General features: G+C 33.1%; 1 protein-coding gene across 1 annotated transcript; it reads left to right on the forward strand.

Annotated features, from left to right (window-relative positions):
* The first annotated feature begins 1262 nt into the window (after positions 1 to 1262).
* On the forward strand, positions 1263 to 12625 carry LOC145695035 (uncharacterized). Its single transcript, XM_081771864.1, has 2 exons — positions 1263 to 1416; positions 11821 to 12625. Exons 1-2 carry the CDS (start codon positions 1405 to 1407, stop codon positions 12427 to 12429), a joined length of 621 nt encoding a protein of 206 aa, XP_081627990.1. The 5' UTR covers positions 1263 to 1404; the 3' UTR covers positions 12430 to 12625.
* The last annotated feature ends 316 nt before the right edge of the window (positions 12626 to 12941 follow it).

A 12941-nucleotide genomic window follows, 5' to 3' on the forward strand; every position in this document is an offset into this window, starting at 1 on the left:
CCGTACTCACCTTCAGTGTGGGAGACCCGAGTTTGATTCCCAGCGTGTGCTCGTGTAGTTCAGAAACCACCTTAAGCTGTAGGTTTACTGTCTCAGTGGAGTGGACATTAAATTCATCGGTAACCAACCAAATTTCTATGTTGAAGTATTCCAGTGGCAAAGAGGTTCTTTATAGGCCTACGTTCTCTCCCTCAGTTGAAATGAAAATGAAACCTTCCAGTTTTACGTCCCACGGTTATGCCGGCTAGTCTAAAGGAGACGGTGATGATGAAAAATGAATGAAATGACGGAATGAATAAAGTAGGAGGAAACAAGAGAACCCTGAGAAAACTCACGTACACTGTGTTTGTCCAATACAAATTTCACTTGACGTGAACTGGGATCGAACCAGGAAACCTACGCGCCAGAGGTAAACGCTCTACCACTGAGTCACCGCAGCCCAGCTCTCTCGTTCGACTATGATTTCGCAGCCTGAATGAGATGCGTTTCGGGCCAATGATGACGCCAGCTTTAATTTTTTGAGGGAGACACGGATGGGCCCAGATAATTTTAGCGGTGTAACTATATTCTTTTATACCAAAAAACAGTTTTATGTTATTTAATCTATACTATAATACAACATATCTCGGAGTAGAGTTGGAGTTACACTAGAATCCGTCGACACGAGCTCACTTAGCACGTGCATTTAGTATCGAATGGCGTAATAATAATAATAATAATAATAATAATAATAATAATAATAATAATAATAATAATAATAATAATAATAATAATAATAATAATAATAATAATAATAGTCATTACTGAAACTGAAAATTTCTTTCCTGTCCTCATTTTCTTTAATTCTTAAACACATTTATATACTGTATATCCTTTCTTCCTCTTTATATACTCTTAATTACTTATATTAAAACACAATCATATCAGATAATGTTTTCCTTTCTTAATCTGTTGTTCAAAGAACACAAAACAATGTTAAAGAAAAAAAAAACTTCCTTTGGACACAGTCGGATAAATGACTTCCTTAACACCGTGCCACATGGGTTATGAGATGGAGAATTCAATGTTAAACCAACTTGAACATAAAAATTACTGGCCAAACTTAACAAAGAAAAGGTGGAGATATTATCTCATGTTCAAAATGATTTTTTCTTTCTTTCTTTCGTCTCTTTTAACAATCACTACCGCTATGATAACATGTTTAACAACAAGAGAAAGGCGATTCCCATACATGTCAGAGGAGAAAAGAGATGAAGAAAGAAGAAAAAAAATAATCACCGTACCAAGTGATATGGGAACTGAACCACGAAGTTGTCTGCAGTATATAATCAATTTTACGGGAAGCTGTGATATCAGTGTCTTTCCACACTGTGCTATAAGATATCCACACATACCTGTTAAGAGATGAGGGTTCTGGTATGTATAAAAGAAGATAAATGCATATTTACTGATAGTTCATATTATAATTTTATATTATTAATACTAATAACAATATTAATAATTAATTAACTAATTAGCTCAGTGAAGGACCTTAAGGGTAGTCACATTGGTATAAACGAAATAGGAATACAAGAATTAGGACATTTGTTAAATGTTTTTTGCTTACTAGGTTGGTTGATTTCGGGTTTAATGCCTATTTCAGTATCGAGGCTACATGATACATGGACCTACAACTTAACGTGGGATCCGAAATACATAAACCCCTGCCGCGAATCTGCTCCCATCTCAAGCGTGTAAGGTACACATACTAAGTATGTACAGCCACAGTTTACATCCTTTTCCCTTAACTTACAGTGATAACATTTTAATTTTTACAGTGCCTCTTCCTTGAAGAGCCGCCATTGAATGAGCGAAAAATATTTAACTTAAAGCATTCATTCTTATACATTAAATAAAACGAAATGTAACGAAATATTGGAGACTTTCGTAAGCAATTTGTTATGAAAGGAATTTTATTAATACTGGAAATAAGTCGTTTCCATAACTCATGTGTTGTTATACTTAAATGATCTGCATTACTTCAACACGAATATACAGACAAAATATGCGAAAGGGGTAGTTAAACCGTGAAGACGTGTAAGTATAACATCATGAAATATAGTTCATCAGCATTTATTCATCCATTCATGCTGCACCTGTGTGTGTATTAAATTGAGATATGTTTTGAAACATTTAATATGGGTAAATGTTTCGTTAAAATGAGCATATAACTAATTAAAACAAAGTTTTAAGAATGATAGTCATTTTTTAAATATTTTATACATTAAAAAATTCTTCTATCATAGCACATAAACAGGGTTAGTTCCTTATATCTAGCATTGATAATGGTAGGTGTACAAAGCTTAGTTACGAATTGAATAAATATCCATGCTGGGTTGCTATCCTTCTTGATCGACCCAACACATGTATGAACAATGGCTACCACACCATCTGAATGTACGGTATATCTCACATAAAACAAATTAACCAGAAAAAAAAACAAATTACGAAAGAATGAATTTCTATTATATATTTTTTAAAAATAAGAAAGATTATATTTTTAAATGATAAAAAAAATATATAGGCAAAAAGACAAAATCTTAATTGGTTGTACTGAAGTTCGAATTAAAATAAAATGTTTTAACAAACGTTAAATAGGCAAAAGCAAAAGGGCTGTATTCAAGTTTCTTATGTGTGTATATATAGATGAAACATACAGTGAAATTTCATAGAATAATAGCGTGAAAGAAAATCTGAAGTAGAGAAGTTCCAATTATTTGGTAAAATGTGAAGGGACTTCCGTAATTCTTATAACTTTAGAAAAACAAGGGTTAATGTAAGAATATTTATCTTCTGGAAAAGAAATAGACAGACAAGATCAGTTTTGTAACACCAACATCAATTAATTGTTGGCTCAGGTAGGCCGAGTAAAGATACGTATAAAACTGAAACGTGAAGTAATGTTTGATCCATAAATAACGATCATAGATTTAAAAAAAAAAGAGAAAAAAGAAAAGGAGAAAAGGAAAAAAAGAGTTGCTTAGGGATGTCTCAAAACGACGATTCAACATGAGTTTCAGAATTTAGAACTGTCTCCCCAAAGCGTGTACAAAAAAAAAAAAAAAAAAAAAAAAAAAAAAAAAAAATCGCAGTGAAAGCCAAATATCCAGTTAGTGTAAACGATTTTTATCTCCAGGATTACAGGTACAGTACCTCCACAATGAAGAGAAGCAAATATTTAGGCGTTGTACTACACCTTGTGCAATCATTGAGGTCTAGTTAGATTTGTGAATAGTTTTAAAAAGTTAAGTGATAATTACCTGTATATATATATATATCAGTGCTTCACTTATCAGGAAACTCACCTGAAACTAATCCAATACAAAATACATCGAATGACTAACTATCATTAACTCTTTTAGGATTTCCACTTTTTGAAGTAAACTTTAGACTTTCACTCAAACAGCTACTGCTTCCTTACTATTTATCGTAGAATCATGGCTCATACATCGTTTTTTTTTTTTTTTTTTCTGGATAGGTCATATCTTCCAACGGTACCACTCGCTTGTCCGTATTATACACCAGAAACGGTAATATCGAAAAAACCGGGAGATTTTCCGAAAAACATTTTTCTCGAAATTTTTGTGCCCCTCTGGTCCGGCCCTGGTTTCACGTAGGGATCTGAATTTATTCCAAAAAAAAAAAAAAAAATACGTAGTAATGTACATAATATGTGTACAAAATTTCATTCTTGTATCTTGAACACTGAAGTCGGGAGAAAATTTTTGAAAGTCGAAAGGTGATCCATTTTTTCATATATATATATATATATATATATATATATATATATATATATATATATATATATATATATATATATGAAAAAAATTACTGCGTCATTCCTGTTTGATCTAGAGTCATGGTGTAAATGCCATTTTCTTCAGTGTAACGAGCCCTTGCCAACGGTACCACTCACATGTCCATATCACACACATGAACCGGAAAATTAGGGGAAAACCCGTAATTTGTTTTTTAAATCCCACCAAAACACTTTGCTCTTCTTGCCCGGGCTTAGGTTGACGTAGAAATCTGAATGTTCTTCTAAAAATATGTTATGTACATAATACGTGTGCAAAATTTCAATATTTTATCTTGAAAACAAAGGGGAGGGGATTTTGTTGAAAGTCTGAATTTAGGCTCTCTCTATGTACACACGTATGTATATACATATTATAAAAATTTAATATGTCATTCTTATTTGGCCTAGTCATGGTGCAAACGCCATTTTCTTCAGTATAACAAGCACGTTCAAAAGGTAGCACTCATATGTCTGTATTATATACCTGAACCGGAAAAATAGGATTTTTTTCTGAAAAAATCACGTCCTCGAAACACTTGTGCCCTCGGTCATGGTTTCACTTAGGGATCTCAGAAAAAATTGAGAAATACCCAAAGATACACACAATCCGTATGAAAAATTCCACTCTGATATTATGAAAACTAAAGGCGTAAAAAAAAATTGAAATTTGCCTTAAGAAAAAAATAAAAAAAAAGTCACACCTGTCCGCCCTCACTTGCCACCGCCAAGTTGTCCATCCAGTTCCGAAACATGTCTGAGATGTTCTTTGGTTCATCCTTGACTTGACTAATAAAAAAGCCTGGCTTAAATACCTGTTATAGACCTAAATAAACGGTCAAAGACGATACTACACCATGATAACGAAAGTTACCAAACATCCTAAAAGGGTTAAGAAACTGCAGGAGATATTAAAAGAGGCTGTGCGTGCAGGTTGTAAGAACCATTGTAAGCATTTCATACTATCGCAACCTAATGAAAATAATAGAAACCAAGAGTAACACGTCAAAATCCTTGTTGCAAAAATATACTGTACGTATCAGATAACATATATAATATATTTTTTTTTTAAAATTTTTCCTAATGTTTTTGTCGTTAATATTGTTTTATTTCACTATATTCACCTTGCATAAATGAGAAATTCGTAATAATTAAAACTAACAACTAACATAACTTAAGAACTAAAATACAAATATTCAGGACAAACTAGATACTTTAAGTTTAAAAATGTCACCAAGTATATTGATTTTGACAAGGTATTGTGGTATCCACTGTTTTAAATCATAGAAATTTAGGGAAAGAACATTATGTGATAGTGATGTAAATATGTTTTTAAAATATATTACTAAATAAATTGACTGTTAGACTGACATCTGTGAGGCAAATTCGATTTATTCAGTTTTTTTTTTTTCATTTTTCTCTGACGTATTACTGGATTTTAGTATTGACGCTACTTCCAATAACGGAAAGAGATATACCTTAAAAAAGTTTTTTCTTAGAATATCTCAACTAGATTTTAATTTAAGTCAAGAAACAATTACGGAGTATAAATGAAAATATCTCTTGTAGTGACAAACATAACATTAAGTAGCTTAAACTGTCTAAAATAATGAAAGAAAAAAGGAAATGACATAGTAGAACTTCGGTTATTCTAAGCAATCGTTAAAAAATTATATAAATTATACGTTGTCCGGAATATGCTTTCAACGATTAATATATATTGTACCGTATATATATATATATTAAAAATTTGGGGAATCAAAGAAGTGGGTAAATGACAACTTTGAGGTGTGTACTTTGTTTACGTAGTGTAGTGAACCTATTTGATGCTTCATTTATAATTTCACCTTCGTATCGCATATATAGTAAGAAAATTTTGTCTTAAAATGGGGCCCCCTCGAGCAGCGGGAAGCTTCCCTGGGGGAAGGGCAGTTGCTTCCTGCTCCCCCCCCCACAAGTTACAGCCCTGGCACAGAACAAAAAGTATACGTATTAGCAAATCGAAGGTTTCCTTTTAATTATAAGGAACTTATCTTTCACTATAATTTACGCAATATAGCATTTGTTTTGCTTTCCTTGAGAAATCTTCCACACTTCTTGGAGGTGAAATCTGTCATGTATGTGCGAAAAAAAATGCCTTCTTTTCCACTTAAAAACAAATAAATAAATACATCGCATGTTAATTTTCACAAAAAGCACAAGCGTCGTCTGAGATTCAATACCGCGTAAGTAACATTTCACCAATTTTACAGGAGAGGACAAAAAAAAAAACGTTTAAAAATTAGCTTCAGCCACAATATACGCGACATTACTTTGAGGGAACAACAGAACCATTTGTCATGTTATAGGTGAAATACTTAACTAGATTGTACGCCACCATATACTGAAACTCAATTTAAAAACTCAAATTCGACAAAATTAGAGATACGCAATGTTGAATTTCAGACGACGATATATGATTTTGCTTTAATATGATGCATGTTATCCTTTAGGTTTCTGAATCAAACTCACAACATGGAGGTATAATCAGTCAAGGATCATACGCTTTGTTTATCTTTTTTCCACTCACGAATTTTTAAAAAAGAGTTTCGCTGTAAGTTCCGAAAAATATATTTGATTTTGATACAATATTATGAGTATGTCCTTTGTCGCATTCTCACAATCCTTAGTGTTCGCAGATAAAATAAGTCAATAACAGTGGCGTATTTAGGAGGGTGGCTTCCGGGCTTAAGCCCCCCCCCCCGAAATATTACTTAGTATAGTAAAGTAAATGAAATATCTTGCAGAATTTTCACATTTCCAGGCAAAGCCCTCCCCCCCCGAAAGTTAGCAAAGCCCCTCCCGAAACAAAATCGTAAATACGCCACTGGTCAATAATAAAGGGCAAATGAGAGTGTGATTTTAACTTTCTCATCCAAATTTAATAGTAATAATATTAAAGCACTAAACAATAACTAGTAAAACTTGTTTTCATTTGATACAATATTGTACATATTACTCTTGAGGTTTTCGGACAGTGTTAATTGTACTCACAAGGAAAGGACACGAACCTGTCAACGGGATTTCCTAATCAAACTTAGTCCATTCGATAAACATAACAAAGATATGTTCGTACAGAAAAATTAGGTGCCATGGACAACGAAGTAAGTCTCTGGGTCCCATTGACCCTGTTAGTATAAAGAAAATCGTAGACTCACAGTCAAAGAGCTACTGCATCAACACTGTTCATTGGAAAGTCATGGTTTATAGTTCATTCTCTTCAGCATGCAATAAGCTTTCCAGAGGTGCTATGTATTGGGCCCCTAACGTACTTGAACAGGGAAAACTGGGAGATTGCCGGGAAAATTCCCTCCAGAAATCTCTCCCATCAACTTTGGACCCTTTTGGAATGACCCTGGTTAAAAACACAGAATTCAAATGTATCTCAAAAAATAGTATAGGGGATAAGAAATGTGTATAACAAATTTTGTACTAATAGATGGAATAGATATGAGGGAAAAACTTGTATACCAATACACGCTTTCCCTTCATACCTATTCCCTCTATCAATGCAAAACCTCCAGCTTCTCGCTTTCCTTCCATCTTTCGGTATTTTTAGTTGTTTATGGAGATAAAAGAGGTAACGTAAACATCATGCCACAATTCTAGAAGGTGTTCTTTCAACAATAGACATTGTAAGGTCTTGCATAACAAGATCTGAATTAAACTTTACACTGTAATTAGTGATTTCTAAGAAGTTCGTGGATTCCCCAAAACGGAAGATCTTAGAAGAGCAGCGAGAGTTTGGAATTTGGGACAAAAGTGTGATTTTTTCTTTACTTTAACGTTTTATGTTCGTGCGCCGAGGCTAAGGGAGACGGTAATAATGGGATGTATGATAATGGTAGAATGACTAAAGTGGGGAGAAACAAGAGAATTCGGAGAAAGTCCACGCATACGGTATTTATGCACCACAAATTTCTCTTCATGTGAGCTGGAATCTAACCATGGACCCAAAAGTTTAGATATACTATTTATTTGGTCCAAGTTAGACAAATTCGTAGCACATCGTGAAGGCTATCTAGTTTTATCCATTTTTGAACAAATTTAAGTTTCCAGGGCATTAGGGTGGTAGTCGCATGGGTTTCGATTACTGGACTCAGAATTATAGACCCAATATTAATAATAATAATAATAATAATAATAATAATAATAATAATAATAATAATAATAATAATAATAATAATAATTCGATCGGTTTTAGAAAATACTCAAGAAAACGTATGAACACGATGCTGTCCATCACAAACTCACTTGGCCCTGGAATTGAACCAGGAATCCCTTCCATCAAATTTGAGCACTGTGATTTCCTTCTTTATTAAAACTTAACTATGAGCATACTTGAGTTACCAGCTCAACAGGAGACACTAACGCAGAAACATCAAGGACAGTCAAAATCGCACATATACTTCATGTAGACTGGAACTCATAATGGGTTTCCCTTCACGATCATTACCTTAACGCGTCAAACCGCTCGACTGCAACACACCTCCTCCACTGAGCAACCATATCCTCTAGAAGATTTATAAAGAAAATAAATTAAAAATAATAAAAACTCAGTTGAACTCTAAGTACATTCAATATTTAAAGAAGAACTAGAACAAAGAAAATGAACAAAAGAAAGAAATGGTCTAGACATGTATTTTCATTGCTCATTACCTTGGGTTTGATCTCCGGTGGGAATACTAGATTCAGACAATGGCATACACAAAGAAATGTTTTCGGAGTTTAAACTCTACTTGAGAATATCATCAAAAACTAGCATTTACTATTATATAGTATCCCTAAGATCATAGTAGCCTGGGAAGGATATTAAATTTGTTGCTGCCAAATGTAGATTGATAAGAGCTTTATGTATTTTGATATTTCACCATTAACTAAAGTTGACCGCTTTCATCCCACATTTATATTTGAACAGAAAATTATAGATAGTGGCAAATATAATCCCATTCCTCATTATGGTACTTATTGTTTCAAACAACAACGGCATTAGGAAAATTACCGTAATAAATGATTGTTGTAACAGTGTCAACGAAGCTAATGGTTATTTGTAAAATTCAATATAGTCTGTATTAAACGAACAGCACCTAAGAAGTCAATTGATTACAAACTAAAATATACGGACCCATGGGTAACGCGAGAATTCAAAATACTGTTCATTAAATTTTCAAACCCCAAAGAATTAAAAATTAAATGAAATGTAGTAGTTGAGTTTTACGTCCCACGGTTATGCCGGTTAGGCTAAAGGAGACGGTGAAGATGAGAAATGAATGAAATGGTGGAATGAAGAAAGTGGGAGGAAATAAGAGAGCCCCGAGGAAGCCCACGCACATGGTGTTTGTCCACCACAAAGTTCACTTGACGGGGGCTGGGATCGAACCCAGGACCCCAAGCACCAGAGGTAAACGCTCTACCACTGAGCCCCCGCGGCCCCCGCAAAGAATAAATTATGTTATATGGTATCAGAGATACTCAAATTTAGGAAAAGTTGTTAAAAATATATTTGAATCAATTTTACACAAACACACATATTTTATTGTAAGAAGTATCTTAAATTAGTTTCAGCATGCTTTTTATATGTGCAAGTCAATTGTAATCAATTTAATCTATTTTACAGACTTTATCTAGCACGCATTCAAGAATAAATTGCAAGTCAAAGTACAGTAGTATACATAGATATTTCAAAAACTTTTGATTCTATCAGTAATCAATAGCTTACTAACAAGTTATGGAATATTGGCTTATCACCCTTTTATAAAATACATTCACTGGTTTGAAAACTGTCAAATAGAATATAGGCTATACAAAGTTAAAATTGAGCAGATACATTCTCGTGTAGGATGTAAAAAATAAGATACTGTCAGGGTTCCCCTTGGGGCCTTTCTTATTTTATTTATTTTTAAATAATTTCCCGAGATAAATACTCTTATCATTATGTTATATGCTGACGATATAAAGTTTTTCAGATTCTCAAAAGGAAGCATCATACTTATTTACTACAGCAAGATTTAGATGTAATAAATACAGTACGTAGTGTAGAAACAGTTTATTAAAAGTTATTGGTAGGAAAACAAATAAAACCCTGTATGTCAGTAAATACGAAGTTAATAGTGTAAAAATAGACTAAATAAATAATATTGGTGATCTAGGTATTACATTTAGCAGTCAGTTTTCTTATTATAAAGATTCTATTGTATATGACACAGAAGGATAGTAGGTTTTAAACAGTATTACAAAGAAAGAAAATTTATTTATATTTATAAATTACTTGTAAGATCAAACCTAAAACTTAAATCAGTAATATATAAGAACTTTTCTAAAACTTTGACAAAGAATTTATGCAAAAATGTTTTCTTCGCTTGTTATGATTTAAAATGAAAATTGAGCCATACTATTCACATAGCTACGAATATTGGAATGGTTAGTGGAATTTGGAGAGTTTTACGAATAGAAGTTTTTTTTTTTGACAAAATATATATGCAAAAGCTACTAGATAATACACTGTGTGCATGTATATTAGTGAATATTGCATAAAAAAACATAGGTTTTAAAGTACCAAATCATAGCATAAGGAATAGCGTTTTCCTATATTGGCAATTTAAAAGTTTAAAATGATTGACAAATTCTTTAAGTTAGACTCACTGTATTAAGCGAGTAAATGAACTACGAATATTGTGAAAAAATGACTCGTTGCAGAGAAACTTACACAAGAAAAAAAGCCATATAGGGGAAGAAGTTGACCATCAATATTTTAAATTGCTTCTTCTAAAAAAAAAAAAAAAAAAAAAAATGTAAAAGATCGATTAGCCTCTTCTTTCCGTGTACCCTTCATTTATGAAGAAGTAAGTAGTCACTGCGCTCGGACTTTAAAAATTGTTACAACATTTTTTTTTAAGGGAAAAGGTAAAAAATACTTGACATATAATCGAAAGATCATTTAATCTAACCAAGAATTCCAGTAGAAATTTTGGTACAGTAGAAAGGAAAATGTACCCCTTATCATTGATTGTAAAGACAAGTAATGAAGGCTAGTGCAAAGTTTTTTAATAACGAAGAAAATGATAATTACTAATAAGATTCAAGTAAATGTTTTTCCTTTTAATGTTATTAGTAGGATTCACTTGCTATCTCAATAGTTTAATGAGAAAGTAGGAAAATCGTCGCAACTAAGAGTTCGTCAGCATAACTTATTGTTAGATATATAGCTCAACTTACATAGAATTTCATAGCTATGCTGTAGATATATAAGGAAAACAAAACAAGACAGGAGCGAAGATCTTTTGAGATCTGCAACAAATTATGTACCCTAAATTAAATTTAAAACTTTCTCTAAACGTGTTGCTAATAATGTTGCAACATATTTCTGCTACTAAGATTAGCATAAAGTAGATATTTTGAGATATCACTGACGGATCCAACCCCTTACTTTAAGGCTATTTTTTTATATATAGATCTGTATATTAAAAATTATAGGCTACAACTTTATTCTGATTTGATGTAAAATTCTGTATTTCAAGCTTACAGTAATCGTTTACAAGGCAATCAGCCTTCTGCAAACGATCGTTCTGGATCCGCTAGTGTCCGTGCCATGAACTACACATTATCTGAAATCATAATTACCCTATACATAAATGTTCTTGAGTCTATAAGAACGAAAAATGCATAAGACTTTCGGCACTTAAATCTGAAATTTTACTAAAAATACGTAATAGTATTTTTCAACGTACTATCAGCTGGTATTTATTATAAGTTGGGCTGTTCTGAATCTCAACAAAACAAATACTTCACTAATAGTGATTATTCATGAAAATAATATGACTTTTTACTTTAACTACTAGATAGTGAGAAGCTGTTTTAGTCAATCATTATGTAAAATTTCATTCTGGTTTTCAAAAGATACAGTGCATGCTAATTATATTACATTCCAAACTTCTTTGTTCTTACAGTTTCTTATATCGCTGTTGGTACTGTGTGCTACTGCCACTGAAGAGACCAAAGAAGAATCTGAGAATGAAGAGGAGATTGAAGAGGACAGCAATCCTCAAAAGAGAGGATTAATTGGATTTGGATATGGAGGAGGATTTGGAGGATCAGGAGGAGGAGGGGGAGGAGGTGGTCTTGAATCTGGAGGCGGACTTGGAGGAGGATTTGGCGGAGGTTTTGGAGGAGGATCTGAGGGTTCGGGACATCACCATGAACATCACGTTCACAAAATTATAAAGCATGTTCCAGTAGAAGTTCCACATCACGTTCCATACGAGGTAATCAAACATTATCCAGTACCTGTTCCTCATCACGTTCCATACGAGGTAGTCAAACATTACCCAGTACCTGTTCCTAAGCCTTACAAAGTGGTTGTCGAGAAGAAAGTTCCAGTTGAAATCGAAAAGAAAGTTCCGTATCCCGTTCCTCATCCAGTTCCAGTAGAAGTCCCCAAGCCTTACGTAGTCCACGTCCCGAAGCCAGTTCATGTTTACGTTAAGAAGACCTACCCAGTCCCTGTCTATATCCATCACGGTCACCATCATGAAGGTGGGGGTGGTCTTAATGAATAAGCTGAATTAAACCAATTTAATACTGTTGTGTAGAAGCGGACTCTTTCTCTTTATTTATCAGTGGATATCGATTAAACAAATATGTACTTGTAACATTTTTCCATTATCATAAGTATATACAATGTATATTAGTGACTTTTTTGTACCTAATGCACATAACTATTGTTTATTGTAATAAATGAAAACATCTTTGATATTCTGAAGCACCATCATTTCATCAATTCTGTCAAAATTACAAAACTAAGAGAGTTGTATTTGGTAACGAACGATAGACTTACAAATTAGTATACTTTTTATAGTGATCCAACAATTAAAGTGAAGGAGATAAATCTACTAATTCAGGTTCCAATAGAGTGATAAGATCGGAGAAGAGACCTCGTTTGAATCAATCTAAAAAGAACGTTCTATATCGCACTACGTTGCTCTAAGGATATTATTTTAATCGGCAGTGGTACATTTTTACAATTCCTGCTTCCAATAGAAGGGTAATCGATTCTTGAGACTGGCAGTAT

This window comes from Thermobia domestica, chromosome 9, assembly GCF_964235325.1.
Source record: "Thermobia domestica chromosome 9, izTheDome1.hap1.1, whole genome shotgun sequence".
Lineage (NCBI taxonomy): Eukaryota > Metazoa > Arthropoda > Insecta > Zygentoma > Lepismatidae > Thermobia > Thermobia domestica.